This window comes from Astyanax mexicanus, chromosome 25 (assembly GCF_023375975.1).
Source record: "Astyanax mexicanus isolate ESR-SI-001 chromosome 25, AstMex3_surface, whole genome shotgun sequence".
Lineage (NCBI taxonomy): Eukaryota > Metazoa > Chordata > Actinopteri > Characiformes > Acestrorhamphidae > Astyanax > Astyanax mexicanus.
This window is the reverse complement of record NC_064432.1, coordinates 7,815,681-7,839,694: the sequence shown is the minus strand read 5'-3', so window position 1 is coordinate 7,839,694 and position 24,014 is coordinate 7,815,681. Positions and strand designations below refer to the sequence as shown.

At 39.7% G+C, this 24,014-nt stretch overlaps 2 protein-coding genes across 2 annotated transcripts in view; one reads left to right on the top strand and one right to left on the bottom strand.

The window, feature by feature from the left end:
- dnah6 (dynein, axonemal, heavy chain 6) overlaps nucleotides 1-18,390 on the top strand; it is a 103,612-nt gene extending 85,222 nt beyond the window's left edge. The window contains 9 exon segments of the mRNA XM_049472675.1: nucleotides 2,178-2,231; nucleotides 2,234-2,281; nucleotides 2,284-2,349; nucleotides 4,763-4,926; nucleotides 9,280-9,390; nucleotides 10,187-10,234; nucleotides 10,236-10,297; nucleotides 18,131-18,198; nucleotides 18,302-18,390. Of these exon segments, the coding sequence (XP_049328632.1) occupies nucleotides 2,178-2,231; nucleotides 2,234-2,281; nucleotides 2,284-2,349; nucleotides 4,763-4,926; nucleotides 9,280-9,390; nucleotides 10,187-10,234; nucleotides 10,236-10,297; nucleotides 18,131-18,198; nucleotides 18,302-18,375 (695 nt within the window). The 3' untranslated portion in view covers nucleotides 18,376-18,390.
- Nucleotides 18,391-21,646: 3,256 nt separating this feature from the next.
- Nucleotides 21,647-24,014, bottom strand: part of chrna8 (cholinergic receptor, nicotinic, alpha 8) — a 103,808-nt gene continuing 101,440 nt past the window's right edge. The window contains exon 10 of the mRNA XM_022681759.2: nucleotides 21,647-23,747. Coding sequence (XP_022537480.2) covers nucleotides 23,193-23,747 — 555 coding nt within the window. The 3' untranslated portion in view covers nucleotides 21,647-23,192. The remainder of the gene's footprint in view (nucleotides 23,748-24,014) is intronic.

Below are 24,014 nucleotides of genomic sequence, written 5' to 3'. Positions count from 1 at the left end.
TCCAGCTCTCGTTTGACTCTAAAAGAAAAGAAAATATTTTATTAAGAATTACGGTTTTGTTTACTGAACTTAGCTTTACTTAACTTAACTTAAACAGAATGTGCCTTATAATCTCGTGAATACTTAATGATCTGAATGTGTGTCTTCCTTAATTTCTTTGCTTTTTTCCTCGACTTCAGAGCCCGAATTCTGTAAACTCAACATCCGAGTTGTGAATGAGATGTAATTGAGTTAATTGCTAAATGAAAGCGTGGAGCAGATTGCTATTTTAGCTCCATCCCCCCCAGGGTTTGTACTGTCTGCTCTTGTGTGTGTGTGTCACAGTTTGTTCCCACTGGTTCACTTACTGAAGCTCACAGTGATACAGTCATCATCCGACCCTCTCCCTCCTCAAGCTTTGTTTCAGAGAGAAAGGAATGAAACCAGCCATCTGTCACTTCCTCTCCCTCGTCTGCTGCTGTGATTTTCCCCCCGTTAGCGAAATCCTATTTTTAACCAATCATATTGTAGCTTTTTCTGAAATCGGTGTGAAATACACTGATTTCTAAGCCCTGTTGTGAACACCGTAAGAGCTAAGACTATTTATTTTACTGTTTACGGATGGCTTGTGAAACATAGACAGGGGTTGGACGATGAAACTGAAACACCTGGTTTTAGACCACAATAATTTATTGTGGTGACGGACAGTTCTGGTGGAAACAGGTGAATTGAGGTTAGCACCCGAACGTCCCTTTCAGACAGCTTCCTCTTACAGCGTCCACAGTTAATCCTGTTGGATGTGGTTGGTCCTTCTTGGTGGTATGCTGACATTACCCTGGATACCAACCGTGGCTCTTGATGCATCACAAAGACTTGCTGTCTTGGTCACAGATGCTCCAGCAAGACGTGCACCAACAATTTGTCCTCTTTTGAACTCTGGTATGTCACCCATAATGTTGTGTGCATTGCAATATTTTGAGCAGTAGAACTGTGCTCTTACCCTGCTAATTGAACCTTCACACTCTGCTCTTATTGGTGCAATAATGTGCAATTAATGAAGATTGGCCACCAGGCTGCTCCAATTTAGCCATGAAACCTCCCACACTAAAATGACTAAATGTTTCAGTTTTATTGTCCAATCCCTGTAAGACAAGCAAGTGGCAATCAATCCCAGCTTTCTGTACATACCCTTCTTCAGTGCTGCATGCATTCAGGGTGTGACCTGTAATGTCTTTTATTATTAATCTGCAGCTATTTTATAGTGAGTGGAGTTGTGTGTGAGTGTATTCATGCAGAATACGGACACTGCAATGCATTATTAGGTGTATATGTATACAGATATATAAATATATAGAAGACCACTTTAGTTTCTGTATCAGTTTCTCCGATTTTGCTATTTATGGGTTTATGTTTGAGTAAAATGAACACTGTTGTTTTATTCTATAAACTACAGACAACATTTCTCCCAAATTCCAAATAAGAATATTGTCATTTAGAGCATTTATTTGCAGAAAATGAGAAATAGTTGAAATAACAACAAAAAAAAAGATGCAGAGCTTTCAGACCCTTAAATAATGCAAAGAAAACAAGTTCACATTCATGAAAAGTCTTAAAAGTTCAGAAATCAATAATTGGTGGAATAACCTTGGTTGGTTTTTATACTTAAAGTTTTAAACATGCCTCTTGGCATCATGTTCTCCTCCTCCACCAGTCTTACACACTGCTTTTGGATAACTTTATGCTCTTTACACTCCTGGTGCATTCATCTTCCTCTTGATTATATTCCAGAGGTTTTTAATTTGGTAAAATCAAAGAAACCAGAGCTGTATATATTGCTTGCATTAGTTGATTCAGTTTTATTATCTCTTACTGTATTTTTGGTACCACTTTAAAATAAGACTACCTTTATAAAGGGTTTATAAAGGGTTTACAATTAGTTTATTAATGGTTACTAATTAGGTTGCAAATGCCTTAAAAATCATTAATAATCAGTTATAACACATACATAGAAAGGGCAACAATGACCTGTTGTTTGGCAAATAGTGAACCCACAGCCGTCCAATCGTAAACCATTTATATAAACCAATCGTAAACCATTTATAAACCCTTTATAAAGGTAGTCTTATTTTAAAGTGGTACCGTATGGTACCAATGAACGACTATTTTCTGTTCTTTTTTTCAATACATACGGGCGCCAGATTATAATATAATAATAATATTGACCGAGTTTGTGATAGTGATTATGGGAAAGCAGTTGAGAATATTCCAGTGAATCTGGCAACCCTGTATGCGAAAATGTCGCCCTCAGCACTAGCTCTGACCCGATGGGGGCTTTCTAGTGGTTTGCCAAGGAGAGGGGATACCTGGACAGTCAAGAACACACATACACACTTTCCCCACCACAAACACACACACACACACACTCCCATAAACTCCAGACATCCTAATGGACTGTATGAGAACTACTAAAGCCTTCCATTCTCTCCTGCCTCCATTCACGTCTTTACTACATAAAACATGAAGGCCATACAGGACCAGTCATACATGAATACTTATTTTATATATAATTTAAAATACTTATTTTAGATGCTTAAAATTCAAATGTACGTATCCAAAATATCTAAATAACTATTTTTTGTGAACAATGTACTTGTTATAAGACAAACTGTAAAATATGGTGGAAAAATACGAATACCTTTGAACCACCTCAAAAAAATGGCCGTTTTCTCTTGTCCCACACATTGGGTGACCAACTCCTTTGGAAAATGTAACAATTAAATATAATAAGCTGTAAATAAATGACTTCCTCTTGTATATTGTTGATATGCGTCTCCTTTACATAGAAAAAACAACTTCTTTGGTCTCCATTGTTTTGCATGTTACAGTTTTTATGCTATTAACTGGTGTCCCACAACATGCGCTCAACCCTGTTACCATAAGGAACTTTACCTGGCAGTGACATCACAAGGACATTTTCTGCCCACATGGCAAAACCAAGAGTAAGTGCTCTAACAATTTTTTTAAAGTGTTTTTTTTCCAAATATGTTTGTCCAAGTTGTGTGTGTTCCACTCAGTGAACGCAACCCATATATACTCATATTGTAAGACTAATAATGAGTAGAGTCAAAATGCACTTTATATACATATATACAACCATGTTTGTCCTTGATCTTGTATACATAGCTAAATTTTACAGTTAGCATCTGTTCCTGGAGTAAACCGCAACTTAGCTAACTAGATTTGCAACCCTGTTACTCGCAACCCTGTTACTGGAAGTTACCAAATATATTGCATAATCAATTTTAAAAAAAAACTGCTTTGATACCTGAGCTTGACGAATCAAATGTTTTGATAGTCTATCACCTGTATTTAATAAATATATGACTAAAAATGGTCAAATTGAAGATCAAATTTTCAGAAGTGACAACCCCTGAAATGTACCGAAATCATGGAACGTACATCATGGAATGTACAGTTCTGAAAAAAAAAAGTTATCCAAAAGCAGTGTGTAAGACTGGTGGAGGAGAAGAACATGCCAAGATGTGGTGACATAATTAATTATATTATAACTTGCAAAGTATTATTTCTGGTTGTATATAGCGCCGGTACCACTTTAAAATAAGACTACCTTTATAAAGGGTTTATAAATGGTTTACAATTCGTTTATTAATGGTTACTAATTTGGTTGAAAATGCCTTAAAAATCATTAACAATGGCCTGTTGTTTGCCAAATAGTGAACCCACAGCCATCTGTATTGTTGTTCTTTCTACGTATGCGTTATAACTGATTATTAATGATTTTAAGGCATTTACAACCTAATTAGTAACCATTAATAAACAAATTGTAAACCATTTATAAACCCTTTATAAAGGTAGTCTTCCTCTTTTGCAATCACATTTTACACACAACCAACTTAAAAATGATGAGTTTCTTTGATTTTACCAAATTTGAAAACCTCTGGAGTATAATAATCAAGAGGAAGATGGATGATCACAAGCCATCAAACCAAGCTGAACTGCTTAATTTGCACCAGGAGTGTAAAGAGCATAAAGTTATCCAAAAGCAGTGTGTAAGACTGGTGGAGGAGGACTAATCCACACACACACACCAGTGAGACGAGGCAGCCAATCGCACACAGCATACTCTCAACCGGAAACTACTGTCCACCTGCAAGACTGCCTGTTTTTTCTGGCCAATTTATCTAGTATCTAGTTTACCTGTTTAAATCTCCATGTTTTTGGACTGGTCAAGGAAACCCTTAAAGTCCCTGGAGGAGAACTTGGACTCTCCACCTAGGTACTTATGACTTGAACCCAAGACCCCAGCGCTATGAGGCTAACGTGCTAAGCTAAGCTAAGCTAAGCCACCTTGTCGCCCTACGAGTGTAGCGCAGGATCTACAGGCCCAGCTGCAACAGCATCTGTGGGTAAATGTGCTGCACCATGCCGTACACGACCTGTGCACCTCCATCGTTTCCAAACCCTATCTCTTCTGGTGTCCAGTATAGAGGGATAGAAGGATAGGGGTGGGCCAACAGTTGGACATTTGGAGTTTTAAAAAAAGTGAAGTTCAGCTGAGTGTGCAGGAGTTCTGAGTGAGATTCAGTGGTGCTGTTCTCCTGGAGACATAGAGGAATACGTTTTTTTTTTACATTATGAATTTTAATCAGAAAGTCTCATCCTCTCAGACAGTTCTGAAGCTTCTGCCTCTTTCTGTCTCTCCAGGGTATCAGGCTGAGTGTGTTTGCATTCCCCCGGTGTGTGTGTGTGTGTGTGTACAGAGGGGAGTCTATCTCTCTGGGACAGGGACAGGGTCCGAGATAGCGGAAAAGATGATATGGGGAGGCGGTGAAAACCGAAAACTGGATCTTCCTGAGGAACTGCCACCTGGCCGTCTCCTGGATGTTCTCCACGGAGGAAATCTTCAAGACTTTCACTGAGCAAGATGTGTGTGTGTGTGTGTGAGAGAGAGAGAGAGAGAGAGATACACACTATTTTTTAAAAAAGTTGAGAAAGTTTAGAATTGCAGGCAGTTTTTAAAAGTACGAAACTATTTCATTAAAAAGTTTATTTGCAGGTATATGTTTGTCACTTTTAAATGTTTCAGATCATTAAACCAATGTAAAAATTACTATCAAGCCCTATCTGGATGGAATTCGTTTTTTCAGGGGGTTCTGGGGTCATTTTCTCTTGTATTGGGGGTCCTCTGTGATTTTATTCCTGTCCAGAACGACGATGTGTGTTTTTTTCTTAGACTCTGTACAATGTACCACCAATGACCAAACTAAAACCTCCAAGTACCACCTACAAGCCATTTCACAGAAACACATGTACACAGCAAAAACAGGAGAGTTGAAATTTCAGAGTTAAAGAGCTGAGAGTTTTTTATTTTCACTCTCAAAGTGTAATTTTAACTCTTTCAGATTTAAACGGTGCTCAGTGTTGGAGTTATTCGACAGAGTTGAATATTTCAGTGTTAATCCCACTTAACCCAATAAACACTGGCCAACTTCACAGAGATTTAATTAAACTCCGCCCAGTTAAACACGTTATTTGCATAATGGGTGTGTCCCCAGATCCTAACTTACCATCAATGTGAAATCTTGCCCACCAGGGCTACCTTCCATTGGGTGTTGGGTTGTATTTTGTTTAAGGGTTGTTTGCCTAGCTAACCAATATATTGTAGGCTATAAGAGCAAGTTACCATCCTTTGTACAGTAAATTGTGATAAAGTGTTGGAAATGCATTAAGAAATGCAATGGAAAATTACACGCTAACCTGTCCTAACTCTTTTCAGTGTTAGTGTAACAATTTAGGAAGTTAAAGAAATACAAATATGAGTTAAAAAGGAACTCTGGCAAGGTGTTAAATGTTTAACTATTTTAAAAAAGTGTTGATTTAACTCCAAAGAGTGTGGACCTCTATAATAAACCCTGAAAAAGAGTTCAAATCAACTCTGTGGGAATTAATTTAACACTTTGCCTTTTTTGCCGTGTAGTTACCACACACATAGTTATTTATACACAGAAATCCACACATACCGCATTCAGATCATCATATCTTTAGCCAACCGTTCTTCACCTGTTGTGTGGAGCTTGCTCGCTTTTACAGTCTGTAAGCTAGTATGATTTAGGTAAGTTATCTGATTGGTTATTGTTTCTGGTTAATGTAGTATTTTATCCTACTGAGATTCTCAGAATCAGGGTTTAAACAGAGGAAAGTAAACAACATAAGAGCCAATCAGTGAGCTTCTTTATTAAGCTATTAACTGTAGTGCAGAAACTGTTGGTTGGAAGGACTGAAGTGTAGCTAACATACAGGTTCTAACGGGTAAAAACTAAACACTAACTAATGTAATGTGAGGAAAACTACAAACGGAAACTTTATAGATTTGATTTCGTAACATTTGAATGCAAGCAGATGTTTTTTCTGAGGTCATGTAATTAGTGTACTACCTTGGGATCCTTCGAGTACCACCAGTGAAATGTTGGGGTGATCTAATGGGGTTTGGGGTCCAAGTGCAGGTCCGGGGGTCTATCACAGCCAAAGAGCATCATACTACTACTACCACCCCCATGCTTAACAGTCGGTGAATTGTCTTTAGTGTTCAATCCCTCACTTTTATTCCCCCCTAATGACTAAATTCTGGTTCATATGACCATACCCTTCCCTCCGTGTTACACCTTCAGTACAGATTGACGATGTCTATTTTGAACAGCAGTCGCTTTGGTCTTAAATTCCTCACTTCTATTCCCCTAAATGGCTAAAATCTGGATTATCTGACCATAAACTTTTCCTTTACCTTTCCTTAAACTTCAGTCCAGATTGAAGAGGTCGATTTTGAACAACAGTCACTCAGCTTTGGGGGTTCCTAACCAGTTTCCTTTCATTTCTATTACATCCAAAGAGCATGATACTACTACTACCACCACCATGTTTAACAGTTGGTGCATTGTCTTTGGTGTTTACTCCTTCAAATAGCTAAATTCTGTCTTATCTAACTGTAAACCCTTCCTCCGTGTGGAAAATGTAAACTTCGAAACCTTCTCAAGCTTCCAGTTCATGGACGGCCTGTTCCTTGGTGGTTCCTTGGCTGTTTCTTGGCTGTTTCTTGGTGGTTCCTAGGCGGTTTCTTGGCTGTTTCTTGGCTGTTCCTTGGTGGTTCCTTGATGGTTCCTTGGCTGTTTCTTGGTGGTTTCTTGGTGGTTTCTTGGTGGTTCCTTGGCTGTTTCTTGGCTGTTTCTTGGTGGTTCCTTGGTGGTTCCTGACCATCCATACCAGTTTTTCCCTCCAGCTGATGTGCAGACTTTGATATATTTCAGAGATTTTCTAACTGTGACACCAAATGAAAACACACGTCTCGCTGATTGATGGTGTGAGAGAGAAAAAAGGGTGAGAGAGCATTTATCCACCATCATTAGCCATGATAGCACTCTCATGGATGTGACGTGTGTGTGTGTGTGTGTGTGTGAACTGTGTATTGATATTTCTGACACACACTCAAACGCACACATCGCTGCAGGGTGAATGATAGCACTTCACAGAGGAAGAAGCCTTTTATGTTTTTGTTCATGCTTCAATCTGTCTCTCTCTCTCTCTCTCTCTCTCATACATTCTGTCTATCTATTGCACACACGCTTCTTGATGATTGGTTAAAATATAGCCTAACCAATGTATGGAATTGGTTATTCCACATGCATAGAATGTATTGCATAAAGTACAGGGCTCCACTCCAATTTTGTTCCACTCTTCTTTACAGAATTGCTTTAATTCGGCCATATTGGAGGACTTTCCAGCACAAACTTCCTGTTAAAGATCATACAGAGCATCTCAATCAGACTTTGGACTAGGCCACTTTTAAAATCTTCATTTTGTTTCTGTTTGAGACAATCAGAGGTGGACTTGTTTGTGTGCTTCGGGTCGTTGTCCTGCTGCAGAACCCAAGTACACCTGAGCTTGAGGTCAGGAACTGTTTCCGTCAACTATAGCAATTTGTCCAGGTTCTAAAACAGCAAAGAAGCCCCAGACTATCACACTACCACCACCATGTTTTACGCTCAGTATGATGTTCTTTTTCTGAAATGATGTGTTAGTTTTACGCAAGATATAACAGGACACGCACCTTCCAAAAAGTTCCACTTTTGTCTCGTCACTCTACAGAACATTTTCCCAAATGTTTTTTGGTAAATGACCAAAAAGAGATGGGTGGTTGTGTTCTTCTGTTTTTGGTCAGCAGTGTTTTTTATCTTGGAATTCTCCCATGGAGACCATTTTCACCCAGTCTCTTTCTCTTTTATTATTTAATCGTTAACACTGATCTTAACTGAGGCTTTAAGTGAGATCTGCAGTTCTTTAAATGTTGTTCTGGGTTATTTTGTTTGTGACCTCCTGGATGAGTTGTTCATGCCCTTCTGGAGTAATTTTAGTTGGCTGGTCACATTGGTCTTCAACTAAAAAAATGTATAAATTACTTGTTTGGAGTATTTTTTTATTTTTATTTTAGAAAGTAGAATAATGTATTTTTTACTTTACTTACTGCATTACTGCTACTGGGAGCTGATTGGTTGGTGAGCTGATCCTGAAGATACAGGTAGAGCATGTTTAAAAGGCGTATAACTGGAGTTAGAATACAAAAAAAAATAATAATTCAGGGATATACTCTCCCCTGAATGGCAAAAGAGCTAGCGCTTAACACAGTTAGTGGCGAATGCTAACGCTGCTCCAGTAGTGCTGCAGATCTGAGTCCTAACCAGATCTAACATCCTAACCAAAGGGCGGGAGCCAGGAGGTAACATAGACACGAGTGCACTCTAAAACACTCTATTGTTCACAAACCTGACTGATTGAATTCAGTCTTCCATATTAAAATTTAAGGTGGAACGGAACATTTAGGGGAAATTACATTGAGCGAGGAAGTAAAATCTGTCGCCAATGTATGCTTAGCTTCTCTAAAACTACAGCATGGTTTGAAACATGGCTTGTACTGGTGCGTTTTTAAGGTGGAATTTAAGGTGGAACAATGTAAAGGTGGAACGAAAAACTTCGGGGAAAACAACTTTAGTCTTTTATAGAAAAAATCTAATTTCCCAAAGCGTCTCTGTTTCTATTGTGTTGTAGTTTATTAAAGAGTCTGAAGAGTCTGAAGAGTCCCTCTTCAGCACAGGCTTAGCCTAGAAATGCCTGAGAAAGAAGCCTTTTACTAATTTACACACCCTAAACTTTCATTTATTCATTCATTTCTTTTCTGATTGACAGAATCGGGTGTTCTTTCTCTCTTTTTCTGTCTTTTTCTGTGTCTAGGAGAGGAAGAAGTTCGGACCCCTGGGCTGGAACATCCGTTATGAATTCAATGACAGTGACCGGGGAGTGTGTGCTCTTCTCAACCTGAACCTGTACTGCCAGTCCGGCAGTGTGTGTGTGTGTGTGCGCACGTTTCCTAAATGGCCTTGTCTAAATGCTTGTTTAGGTGAGAATTATTCATGGCACCATTCATCGATCCGCACTGTCACTTCCGGCCCTCATCCGTGACTAGACGAAGAGTGTTTAAGACTGTGTGTGTGTGTGTGTGTGTGTGTGTCGTAAGCGCAGGCATGTAGAGATGTTGCGCGCAGCAGAGCAGAACTCCGTGAAGCTCTATTAAAGGCAGATTAAAGATGGATGAGGGTATTAAGTAGTAGTGAGGGTCCGTCGAAGAATGATCCTCCAGTTTAAAGCTTTTTTCTTCGATTTTACCGAATTGAAAACCTCTGGAATATAATCAAGAGGAAAGACGGATGATCCCAAGCTATTAAACCAATTTAAGCTGAACTGCTTGAATTTTTGCACCAGGAGTAAATAAAGCATAAAGTTATCCAAAAGCAGTGTGTAAGACTGGTGGAGGAGAACAAAAGAAATGCATTTCTGTTTATGGAAAAGTTTAGTAAAAGTATGAATACTTTTGCAAGCCACTGTACCGTCTTCAGTTTACCTTAAAAAGTAAACTATACAAGGGTTTGGGGCTTTACTGTGCCTGAGAATATTGAGTAGTGATTTCCGAGTCTGGCAGCTTTAGGCTGGAAATGCAGTCATGAGTTATGATGTGAAGACCTGATGAAAGGTTTGAACTTTCCTTCAGCGACATTGATGTCTCATTAATTCCTGGAAAGGTGTCAGTCACTGATGCAATTAACTGAAACGTGTGTGTGTGTGTGTGTGTGTGTGTGTGTAGGGAAAAATTACTTATGGAGGAAGAGTTACGGATGCGCGGGATCAACCCCAATGGTTGGCGCACCATCCTCAAAAGGTTCTTCTTCACGGAAACTCTGGGGGAAGGGTACAAGTACTTTACATTGGGCACACACACACACACACACACACACACACATGCTGTTATCCAGACCAGCAAGGTCATCTTTTTAAGAGCATATCATCGTCCAATAAAAAAACTAATTAAATTTAAATATCTCCCAAAACAGTAGTAAAAAAAATAAAGTTTACAGGAGAAGGAAAAAACCTTCTGAACTTTCAATGGAAGTCAATGCAAAAAGTGTTTATTTCTTGTCATTTTGGAGGATTTCTATTGGTTCCTTGATCAAGAAATTTTGACACAGTGTGCAGAACAGTTTGTGTGTTTAAATTATGTAATAATAAAAAAATCAACAAAATCGACAAAAATTGAGATCCTTGGTTTGTCATTGGACACTGACTCTACTGTGTGCACCGCATCCATATACAGTGGTTGCTAGGCTGTTCCCATGTGGTCAAAAGAGAGGCTATACTTGATCAGTGGTTCCTATGGTGTGGCTTAGTGGTCGCTGGGGTGTTGCAAGGTGGCGGTTTGGGTGGAAAGCCAGTGGAAATGTACCATATTTTTTATTCTATTCTATCAGTCAGGTATTAAGGAGCAGTAAAGCCACTCCGCTGAAGTACAGCGCTATACAGGAGTTTCAGTAAAGTTTCTCCAGCACCGATGCTGGAGCAGCATTAGCATTAGTCGCTAACCGCAGCACTAGCGCTTTTGCCGTTCAGAGATGAGTATTATCGAACTGTAGTCTGCGTGTTTACTGTGTTAAAATGAGCTATGTGGGAAGAACCGCTAGCTAATATCACCTTGGCTTACCGGAACACTCAGGGTTCCTCAGTGTAGCGCTGTCAGGCTAGCGCTGCTAGCGACAGCTGGCTAAGCACTTGCAAAGCGCGGCTAGCGCTCAACCTTGGACAAATTACTGCTTCTATAATTTCTAAGCTAACTGCATAGGAAGTAATAAACAGAAGTGCTTTACTCACCCAAATAAACAGTTTTTAGGAAAACAATCTGTGTAGATTAACATACGGTATGTAAATCAGTAATTAAGTACCAGTACCATTTTATTAAACTGCTCTGCATTGTATATTAACAGTATATAAACTGTTTATTACAGCTCTGGAAAAAATGAAGATCAGTTTTTAATCACAGATTTCATGCATCTTGGAATCATGTTCTCCTCCTCCACCACTCTTACACACTGCTTTTGGATAACTTTATATGCTTTACACTCCTGATGCAAAAAAAAAAAAAATCAAGCAGTTCATCTTGGTTTGATGGCTTGTGATCATCCATCTTCCTCTTGATTAAAACATTCCAGAGCTTTTTAATTTGGTCAAATCAAAGAAACCCATCATTTTTAAGTGCTCTCTTATTTTTTGTCCAGAGATATAAGTTTATAGTAAATAATAATCAGCCACCTCTTGCTTGGATTTTCTGAGTCAGTTTTATGAAGTAGAGTCACCTGGAAGGTTGAGCTTTCAGTTAACAGCTGTGCTGAACTCGTCAAGAGTTAATCATTTGAATTTTCACCTCTTAATAATGTGTTTGAGAGCATCAGTTTTAGGAATGTTCGAATCCAGATTATGAGAAGCAAGAACTACTCAACTCAAGTAAAGAAAAAAAAAAGACATCTGGAAGAACTGCAGTCGCAAAGATCATCAGAAACGTAATGATGGAACTGGCACTCATCAGGACCGCCCCAGTAAAGCACCAAAACCAAGACCAAGAGTTCCCTCTGTTGCACAGAATTAGTTAATCAGAGTTACCACCCTCAGAAACTTTAGTTTAAGTTAAGAGTCCCCAAAATGCTTCATGAGATTTACAAGTACAATACTTTCACAATTGAATTTAATTGAAAAGTTCTATATTAATTCACTCGGGGAAGTTTTGTCAGTGCTGAAGTGAGGGGAAAGCCTGAGTAAAGGTTGCGCTAAGCATAACTGAGCCACGCTCGGCTGATCTTTTTAATTTTCTCTTTCATTTCCTCTGCAGTTGAGGGGGCAGTGTGTAGCTTACCTCCACTTCCTGTTCCTCCTAATGAGATTTCCCGTAGAATCTCATTACTGTCTTTCACTGCGGATTACTGTTACCTTTCTCTTTTCTATATTAAGTGTACTGTAAACATGTAATCCAGTTATACACACACACACACACTCAATACTGCACTCTCATTTCATTTCTCTGAGGAAAACGCTCTGAAATATATACGTTTAGAGAGAGATACACACACTAACCTAATAGAGCAGCACATGGTCTACTAACATTATATATACTTAAAAACTATGAGTTTCTTTGATTTTATCAAATTAAAAACCTCTGGAATATAATCAAGAGGAAGATGGATGATCTCAAGCAATAAAGTTAAAGGCATAAAGTTATCCAAAAGCAGTGTGTAAGACTGGTGGAGGAGAACATGATGCCAAGATGCATGGAAAAAAAAAACAACCAGGTTTATTCCACCAAATATTGATTGATTTCTGAACTCTTAAAACTTTATAAATATGAATACGAACTTGTTTTCTTTGCATTATTTGCATTATATGTTGTCCGTAGTTTATAGAATAAATGCACAATGTTCATTTTACTCAAACATAAACCTATAAATAGCAAAATTGAGCAGAGAAACTGATTCAGAAACGGAAGACTTTGGCCTCATCTGTCCACAGCACCTTCCTCTACGTAGTTCTCTCCTTGTTTTTAATCTTATTTTTGTACATTTTGTGTTTCAATAATTAATACAACGACAAGGGTACTTAAATTTATGCACCTGCCTAATTTTGTTTAAAGAATTATTGCACTCTTTCTGTAAATCCTATAAACTTCATTTCACTTCTTGTTTTATTCTATAAACTACGGACAACATTTCTGCCAAATACCAAATAAAAATATTTGCTCATTTAGAGCATTTATTTGAAGAAAATGAGAAATGGCTGAACGAACAAAAAAGACCTCAAATAATGCAGGAAGAATACATAAGTTCATATTCAAAACATCTTTTTTAAGAGTTTAGAAATCAATATTTGGTGGAATAACCCTGGTTGGTTTTTAATCATAGTTTTAATCATGCGTCTTGGTATCATGTTCTTCTCCTCCACCAGTCTTACACACTGCTTTTGGATAACTTTATGCTCTTTACACTCCTGGTACAAAACATCAAGCAGTTCAGCTTGTAATCCTTCATCTTCCTCTTGATTATATTATATTCTAGAGGTTTTCAATTTGGTAAAATCAAAGGAACTCATCATTTTTAAGTGATATCTTATTTTTTTTTTCCAGAGATGTATTTCTGATTCTATATATTAATTCTATTCTACACATTTGGGTATCCAAGGGAATCACAATGAAGCTCAGACTCTACAGAGAACACTATTCCTGCACCTCACTATAGTAAATAATACATTATGAACTATATTTCTGGATCAATTATATATTTTGAATCGAGTCTGTTATCAATCGGAGGTGCGACCTACATTTAGAGCTCTGTGCCGGAGAGTTCTGGAGGACGTCTGCGATGCTCATGAAGGGATTGATAATGGGCTGATGAGTGGAGTCAGGTGTGAATGAGGGAAGCTGTGCAGAAGAGGATCCCTCAGGATTCGGCGGGAGAATCGCTGACCTACATAGTGATTTTAGGGGATGAATGCTGCATTCTCTGTTTTCTGACTTTTCTCAGGAAATCTTTTCCCTTTTTCTTGTGTGAGTTTGTGTATGTTTTGATATCTTTTCTGATTACCAAATTATGTACATTTATTCTTATGTGAAAGGACGGTCCCCACAAGGTTGATAAAACCAATGTGTGAGCTTTTTTTTATATATGTTTTGTTACCTTCGGTCCTCACAAAGCAGTATTGTAAAAATGAGGACATTTTGACGGTCCATACAGATTTAATAATTACTACGGTTAGGATGTGTGTGTGTACATGTTTTGGTACTTTTGGTCCTCACAAAGCAGTATTTTAAAAATGGTCATTAGTGAGGACATTTTGATGGTCCTCATAACTTTGCTAATTACCTAAAGTTGTTGTTATGTGAATGGACGGTCCTCACAGGGATGACAAAACCAATGTGTTTGTGTGTGTGTACAAGTTTTGGTACTTTTGGTCCTCACAAAGCAGTATTCTAAAAATGGTCATTTGTGGGGACATTTTGATGGTCCTTACATCTTTGCTAACTATCTAAATGTATCATTATGCGAGTAGACAGTCCTCACAAGGTTGATAAAACCAATGTGTGTGAGCTTTTGTTTATATATGTTTTGTTACCTTTGGTCCTCACAAAGCAGTATTCTAAAAATATTTGTGAGGACATTTTGATGGTCCATACAACTTTACTAATTACTAAGGTTAGGATGACAAAACCAATGTGTTTGTGTAAGTGTGCACATTTTGGTTCAATGGGTCCTCACAAAGCAGTATTTTAAAAATGGTCATTAGTGAGGACATTTTGATGGTCCTCATAACTTTGCTAATTACCTAAAGTTGTTGTTATGTGAATGGACGGTCCTCACAGGGATGACAAAACCAACGTGTTTCTGTGTGTGTACACGTTTTGGTACTTTTGGTCCTCACAAAGCAGTATTTTAAAAATGGTCATTTGTGAGGACATATTGGTGGTCTCACAAACACACACACACACACACACACATATATTTCCAAACACAATATTTTTTCAATACTTCCTACACAGTCACGTATCCTCAAAGCTTTCTCACACACTTCCTCTCCCCACGGCGCTCTTGTATGCCTTGGTAGGCAGGCGCACACACACACACACACACACACACACGCGCACACACACACTGTGCGCTCTGATCTCAAAGCTGACTGGATGTGCTATTCCATGTGGCTGGTCTGGAGTATTCTCTTACATAATGCACAGGAACACACACTGCAACACACACCAACAGAATTCAGCACACAAACACACACACACAAAACACACACACACACACACACACACAGTTCTATTGCTCCATGTGTTATGAGGCATATTATAATGGTGAAATTGCTGGGCTGCTGACTGAGAGCAGAACGTTGGCAGAACATTTGCTGTGTGTGTGTGTGTATCTAGGTGTGTGTATGTGTGTGTGTGTGTGCAATGGCCTCCATGTCCTGCAGATCCTAAAAAACAAATAACTCTAGTTTTTGCTATGTTTACAAGACTATTAAAGAAATATTACACGTTATAGCACGAACCTGTGTATTATTACGATACTACAAAAGTTATTAAAATGATTGAATTATTGAAGTTATTAAAAAGTTGTAATAAAAACTCAGCGAGTTAAAATAGATTATTGCTGCTCTGTTTGTAGCTGCGCTGTTTGGTTTGTATTTGGCTTGTTAGTGCTGCATCATTGCTAGGTTATCTGTATGTGGTGGAGTAATACATGGAGAGCTTCAGTAACAGTGCATTACCGGCTGGTAACGGTACTCATAGAACGCCTCTCAGCCAATCACATTGCAGGGTCAGAACTAACTGTGGAATCATTTTAAATGATATAACTGTGTAATTATCTAGAAACGTGATATGATGTTGCAAGGTGTTGCTATGGTATCTGTGGTGGTTGCTATGGTGTTGCTTAGGTGTTTTCTAAGGTATTGCTATGGTATCCGTGGTGGTTGCTATGGTGTTGCTAAGTGGTTGAAAGACGTTTTTTTTTTTTTTTTGAGCCATTCAGAGGTTCAGAGGTGGACCTGCTAGTGTGCTTTGGTCATTGTCCTGCTGCAGTACCCAAGTACGCCTATACAATATAAAAATATTGTCATTTAGAGCATTTATTTGCAGAAAAAAGTTTAAGATTTTAGAAATCAATATTTGGTGGAATAACCCTGCTTTTTAATCACAGTTTGTTTCATGCATCTTGGCATCATGTCCTCCTCCACCAGTCTTACACCCTGCTTTTGGATAACTTTATGCTTTACACTCCTAGTGCAAAAATTCAAGCAGTTCAGCTTGGTTTGATGGCTTGTGATCAATTTGGTAAAATCTAAGAAATTTTTAAGCAATTTCTTATTTTTTGCCAGAGCTGTACTTGTAATTGATTGCAGCATCTTAAGACCAACGCATTTGGGTTTCTGCTATCAGAATGATGCATTGTTATGGATGGGGTGTGTTTTTCCACCTAGTTAACGTGCTCAAGTCTCGTAGCGTTTTAATCTGTGGCGAGCCGATATAATTCGCTGCTTCGTACCTGATTGCAGCGATTAATCTTGGATCATAAACAGTGACGGGTAATTCCGAGGGAAGGTCGTGAGCCGAGAGAAACACTTTCACACTTTCGGACACACTCTTGGGTCTGGAAAGAGTTGGTATTGGAAATTCCTGCTCAAGGACAAAAAGGGGCCGACGCTCTGCATGTGTTATAACCTGCAGCCCCCTGCTCTAGTTAGCAAGTCAGATTTCGTTCATGCCCTAGATGGGAATTGAACCAGAAGTGATTGTTGCCTGTTCGAGGAACCTCTGGCTGCAAAAAAAGCAGCTCTTATTGTGGAACTACTTCTGAACATACTGTGAGCAGATGCAGTATAGCATAATGCATATATACTCTACAAGATGCAACAGTAGAGTTTATATTGAGGGCAGAGCAGTGGAATCAATTGCTTCTCCATACGTAGACCCTCTTGGCTAATGTATAGTTTAAAGCAGGGGTGTCCAAACTACGGCCCATGGGCAATTTCCGGCCCTTTTTCTTTTTTTGGAGCGGCCCGCGAGGTATTTTAGAAATAGAATGAAAGTTGGCCCGCTGTTAAGCAGGTTTTTATAATGTGAGATTCAAAGTTTGAACGCTAGGTGTCAGAAACGGGCCAAAGAGTCTAAAAGCGGAGAGAGTGCGCATTTCTAGCGCAGAAAAACGGGGGAAAAAGTCTAAAAGCGGAGAGAGTGCGCATTTCTAGCGCAGAAAAACGGGGCAAAAGAGTCTAAAAGCGGAGAGGGTGCGCATTTCTAGCGCAGAAAAACGGGGCAAAGAGTCTAAAAGCGGAGAGGGTGCGCATTTCTAGCACAGAAAACGGGGCAAAGAGTCTAAAAGCGCAGAGGGTGCGCATTTCTAGCGCAGAAAAACGGGGCAAAGAGTCTAAAAGCGGAGAGTGTGCATTTCTAGCACAGAAAAACGGGGTAAAGAGTCTAAAAGCGGAGAGAGTGCGCATTTCTAGCGCAGAAAACGGGGCAAAGAGTCTAAAAGCGCAGAGGGTGCGCATTTCTAGCGCAGAAAAACAGGGCAAAGAGTCTAAAAGCGGAGAGAATGCGCATTTCTAATGCAGAAAAAACGGGGTAAAGAGTCTAAAAGCGGAGAGAGTGCGCATTTCTAGCGCAGAAAAACAGGGCCAAAGAGTCTAAAAGCTGCCGTAATTAAGGACTTTAATATTAAAAGACATCATGAAATTAAACATCAATTTGAAAAATCTTAGTTTACACAACACTGTCAAAGATAAAGATAGTAAGTCAAGTAAAATGGTGTGTAAAGGAAAGTAATCAGGAAAATGTATTATTTAAAGTGGTATATTTCATTATTTGTTTTATTATAGAGTCTGTGGCCCGTGACTTCAAATATATTTCTCCTTCTGGCCCCCAACAAAAAAAGTTTGGGCACCCCTGGTTTAAATGTTTTGGAAAACGCAAGGAAAGCTCAAGTCTTTCTGGATCTCTGGCTTCTCCTCCACCAGTCCTACACACTGCTTTTGGATAACTTTATGCTCTTTACGCTCCGGGCGCAAAAATTCAAGCAGTTCAGCTTGGCTTGATGATCAGCTTGTGATCATCCATCTTCCTCTTGATTATATTCCAGAGGTTTTTAATTTGGTAAAATCAAAGAAACTCATCATTTTATATAGTTTATGGGTTTGTTTGTTTATGGGTTTGTTTGTAGAGCTGGATAACGCAAGGAAAACTCAAGTCTTGCTGGATCTCTGACTTCTTCTTTCCTCAAGGCTTCCTCACAGATTGGTGTTATAAAACCAACATGCTAACAAGTAAGTGTATATTCTTGGCAGCGTTTCTTCCCGCAGAGAAAAATGATGACGCATGTGTCCTCCCGTCCTGCGGGGGTGCTGCAGAACCATGCATGCAAGTACAACCTGCCCATAGACTATCTGACTTCAAGAACAAATAGGTAGGATAAGGGAACAGACTGTGTTTCAGAATGCAAGAGAATACGAAAGAGCTAGCACTTAGCACAGTTAGCGGCTAATGCTAATACTGCTCCAGTCTCGGTGCTGGAGAAACTTCACTGAAACTTCGTGTATAAAACGCTGTACATAAAAAAAATAATGGTGAAACTGGCACTCATCAGAATCGACACTTCTGTTGCACAGGATAGGTTCATCAGAGTTACCAGACTCAGAAACCACAAGTTAAAGGAGAACTCTTTGACTTTTGTTGTAGTAAAACATGATAAAAAGTACTTACCTTTGTTGAATGTTCTTTCACAGCGTTCCGAGATCCAGCAATTTTATTCCGTTTTTCTAAACATGCTTTAGAATGGATGATATGGGGCATATTTAGCTTTTTCCACCATTATCCAGGATCATTGTAGCTCCACACTTCATTGGTAGAATCTGGAGAGCTCTGACATTGAAAACAAGGCATTTGAAACTTTAAAACGTCACAAGAAGCTGATTAAAAACCACTGGTCTCCAGTCACTGACATTTTATGGTTAAGGTAAAGTGTAAAAAGCAATTTATCTGCAGGGGAAAAAAATATGCCCCATATCATTCATTCTAAAGCATGTTTGGAGAAACTGCAAAAATGACTGGATCTCAGAAAACTATTCAATAAAGGTTAGTACTGATTATCATGTTTTACTACAACAAAAGTCAATTTCACACCAGAGTTCTCCTTTAAAAAAGTCATACTTTTTATGCATCAGATGTATTGTACATTCATTTATATGTTGTTATAAACTTATTATAAACTAACGCAGCACATCTGGATCACTCAAGATATATATTTTTTATTGAGGTTTTGTTTAAAATCTATATTTTCTAATAAAATGACCTTTTTAATTCGCAGTGTTTACATCATCGTTTCTGTACATATTGCAAAGAAGACAGCACAGCAAAGTGGGGACGGAGAAAGAAAACCAAAAAAAAAAAAAAAAAAGCCCCAAAAAAAACCGATAAAAACAATACGAGGACAGTTCAGATCGGGGCACAACACAAGCTATGGGTGAAATACTGACTGTACTTTAACCACAGTGCTGTTATTATTATTATTAATAATAATATACATACATAAGTACATACATTTACGTAAAAATATCAGAGAGATCCTAGATCTAGATAGATCCAAAGACTTTGTCTTCCTCTTCCACTTCCACTTCCTCTTCACACACTCTTTTCTTGTCTTTCTGAGTTTTGGGGACCGGTCTGGAGCGGTCGGCGGTGTACATGGGTACGTCTTCCACTTCCACTTCACACACTCTTTTCTTGTCTTTCGGAGTTTTGGGGACCGTTTTTTAGTGGTCGGCGGTGTACGTCCACGTGTCCACATGGTTGAAGGTGAGCATATCGACGCGACGTGACGTAAACTAAAAGAACGTGATACGTGAGAATTAAACATTAAACATAAATCAGAGTCACAAACAGAGAAGTAAGTCTTACATCACACAGAGAGAGAGAAAGAGGGCGGGTCGTTCGGCGTGGGGACCCTCGTTTACGATAAAAGTTCCTCGTTTACGTTTTCCCAGCTAGCTACCAAACCCAGACACCGGAGTTCCTGAGAACACTCAGATGTGTTAATATGGAAACCGTTGCTTTGTTGACGTAGAAATACAGTATGAAGGAACAGTGTGGTTTCAGGGATCACAGTGAAAGTGAACGTCCCCGGATTGCTCTCGTTTGTAGCCGATATCAGTCCGATAATACCGCAATCACGCAAGCGCTCTTGCAAATTTCAAAAGAAGTCTTTCTCAGCTCGATCAGGAGTCTTCAGATATCAGACAGAATTTCTGTTTTACACAGTGACAAACCGAGTGAGAAACAAACGCAAAAAACAACGGAGACAAATAAAAGCAGTGGTGCGTAAACTTCGTAAGAAGTGTGGGAGGAGCTCAGTGTTTTAGAGAACAGTACATAAAAAGAGAGAGAAAAAGAGAGAGAGGTGAAGAGAGTGTGCAAAAGGTGTTTTCACACTAGCCTAGCATTTTGCTGTCGGGCAGCATTTACTAGTGCTAGCAGTTAGCCGCTAATGCTAATGCTGCTGCACCGAGCCTTAGTGGAAATCTGGGAATGTGAGCTTACTCTAAATACACAGAAGTGCTTTACTTTACTGAGAGAGAAGTATTTGAATCTGCATTTTCATATCTGAACTTAGTTAAATTCACCTTTTTTTAATAAACGTATTTTTTTTGCACTTACAATTCTTTAATTTTCCCAAAAATCATCAATGCGCCTTATAATCCGGAGGTTGTAAGGAGTAGTACAGCGTTATACAGTATTTTTAGTTTAGTTCTCCAGCACTAAAGCTGCAACAGTATTAGCATTAGCCACTAACCGCTCTAAGCGCTAGCGCTTTGGAGCAGCATTAGCATTTGCCACTAAACGTGCTAAGCGCTACCTCTTTTGCTGTTCAGAGGTGAGTATATTGGACTGTAGCCTGCTGCTAAGCCCGGCTAGCACTGCCGGAGTAGCATTAGCATTAGCCACTAAGCGCGCTAAGAGCTAGCTCTTTTGCCGTTCAGAAGTGAATATTATCGGACTGTAGCTAAAACAAGCTATGTTGTACGAAGCGTTAGCTAATATCACCCTGGATTACCTCAGAACACTCAGGGTTCCTCAGTATAACACTGTCGGGTGGCATTTACTAGCGCTAGCAGTTAGCCACAAATGCTAATGCTGCTGCACCCAGCCTTATAGAAATCTGGAAATCAAAGCTTACAAAAATCAAATGCTTATGTCAGTTGATTGGAATTTAAATAAGACTTACTTGATTTATGCTAAATTTGAAAGTATTAAACGGTGTAATTCATCGATTGTGTTTTTTCAAAAATTTAAAACACTTTTTGTTAAAATTATTTAATTATTAAGATTCAATATTTCAAGTTTATCAAAAGTCAAATTCAATTCAAAACTGCTGCAGCTTTTGTGAAACTACACGCAAAAAAGTGACACATGGGATGTTGGATTTCTTGTGTTTGAAAATAAACCAGTGAAAATAAGCTCCTCCCCCCAGAATCAGTCCTGGAAGAGACCTCTTTTTTTCAGGAAGTGTGAAAACACCCTTAATCTCACACTCAGATCACCAAACTACTGCATCATGAGTTCTCCAAAGAGAGGCTCTTGTTCGCTCAGAAGTAACGAGGCTTGAAAAATACACTCAGTTTGGTCAGTGTAGGTTTTTCTCTTTCTTATCTTTTGTTTTATCGTCAACCTTTGTTCACGTTTCTCAAAAAAAAAAAAAAAAGAAACGACCAGGAAAAAGTTCAACAGCTTTGGCAGTACACACTGACTCAACAGACTGAATGAATCGTGTCTCAGCAACTCTTGAATCAGTGAATCAGTAAAACTCAGTGACCTGGACTCACACTTACAATGACTCAATGAATCAGGAAGTTTGTGAATCAGTGAGACTTGAGCTTTTTGGCCTTTCAGAGTTGTGTGTTATCTGCCTGTAGACTGCTGCTAACTCCAGCTAGCACTGCTGGAGCAGCATTAGCATTACCTGCTATCCATGGTAAGCGCTAGCTCTTTTGCGGTTCAGAGGCAAGTTTATCGGACTGTAGTCTGTGTGTTTACCGTGTTAAAACAAGATACGTGGGACGAACCGCTAGCTAATATCGCCCTGGCTTACTGGAAGATTCAGGGTTCCTCTGTGGAGCTCTGTCGGGCGGCATTAGCTGCTAACTGCTAGCAGTTAATCGCTAATACTACTGCTCCAGCTTTAGTGAAAATACAGTAATTAAATTGAATCGCACAGTATATCACTGACTCACTGAACGTCTCTGATTCACACTCTCCCTACTGAATCACAGTGGAAAAACTCTTTCAAAGCAAAATACTTTGACTCACAGTGAATCATTTTGATTCACAGTGAATCACTTTGACTCACAGTGAATCACTTTGACTCACAATGAATCACTTTGACTCACAGTGAATCACTTTGACTCATAGTGAATCTCCATGCGAACTTAGTGAAAAGCAGTCTGATAGTGAATCACTTTGACTCACAGTGAATCACTTTGACTCACAGTGAATCACTTTGGCTCACAGTGAATCACTTTGACTCACAGTGAATCATTTTGACCAACAGTAAATCATTTAGACCCACAGTGAATCATTTTGACTCAAGGTGAATCATTTAACTTACAGTGAATCACTTTGACTCACAGTGAATCTCCATGCTAACTTAGGGAAAAGCAGTCTGATAGTGAATCACTTTGACTCACAGTGAATCACTTTGACTCACAGTGAATCTCCATGCTAACTTAGTGAAATGCAGTCCGATAGTGAATCACTTTGACTCACAGTGAATCACTTTGTCTCACAGTGAATCACTTTGACTCACAGTGAATCACTTTGACTCACAGTGAGTTACTTTGTCTCAATGGATCTCTCTGATTCATAATCTCCGTGCTAACTCACAGTGAAAAGCAGTCTTATAGTGAATCACTTTGATTCAGAGTGAATCACTTTGACTCACTGAATCTCACTGATTCACATTCCCACTCCCAGTGAACTCAAAACGAATCACTGAATTTGGCAGATTCTGACTAAATTTCACTGATTCACACTTCTCACAGTGACTCACACTAAATCATACTGACTCACTGATTCACGCTCCTCGTACCGACTCGCACACTGAAGTCGCGATGAATCATTTCTCTTCACACTGAGTCAAATGGTGGTGGTTAGGTTTTCTTCCTCGGCACATCTATTTTATCTACAAAACAAAAAATATATATGAACTGTATATATCAAAGTGTGAACGGTGGGATTATGTGTAGTCTTTAGAGACGGCCTCGATGAAGTTGGGCGCCGACATGAGGATGGTGAAGGTGCAGATGATGGAGAAGAGCGAGAAGGTGACGAGGCAGAGGCGGTCCACCACGGCGGCGGCGAACTTCCACTCGCTGCACACGGCCTCGGCCTCGTCTTGCGCTCGGAAGCGGTGCGAGATGTAGAGCACCTCCGCCAGGATGCGCTGGATCTCCCTCTCGCCTGCCACCGCCACCACCTCCCCCCGCTGCTGCTCGTGACCCGGGGAGCCCCCCGCCGGCCGGCCCCCGCCGCACGACACCCCCGAGTCGCTGCTGGCCGGGCAGCAGGCGCTGTCCATCGTGTGGTAGCCGAAGTAGAGGTTCATGTGGCCGTTGGTGGCCGAGCTGGCTGAAGAGGAAGACGCCTGACCGGGGACGGCACCCATCTGTATGCTGCTGGCGCTGGCGTGGTGAAGCGGCGGGTGGGCGTACTTGTAGCCAGATTTGCGGTCCTCGCCCGGCTTCTTCATGCGCAGGAACCAGGCGCACCAGTTCAACAAGATCACCCGCACCTGTGGGAGGAAAGTAGAAGCGAGTGTCAGGTTGCCGTTGAGGTTGACTTTCAGATTTATTCAAAAATGTACCATGAGACCATGATAAAACATATAAAAACTACTCAACTGGACTTGGAAGGTCAATTACCCAATCCACTCGTTAAGACTCATTTCCCCCTATGACGACTAGTAATGCCCCCAACCGTAAGAGGTTAAAGACTACCTTCTCTGACAAGTGAAATGTATGCGCACTCATAGGAAAGCACTGCATTCCCAGCCCTGATA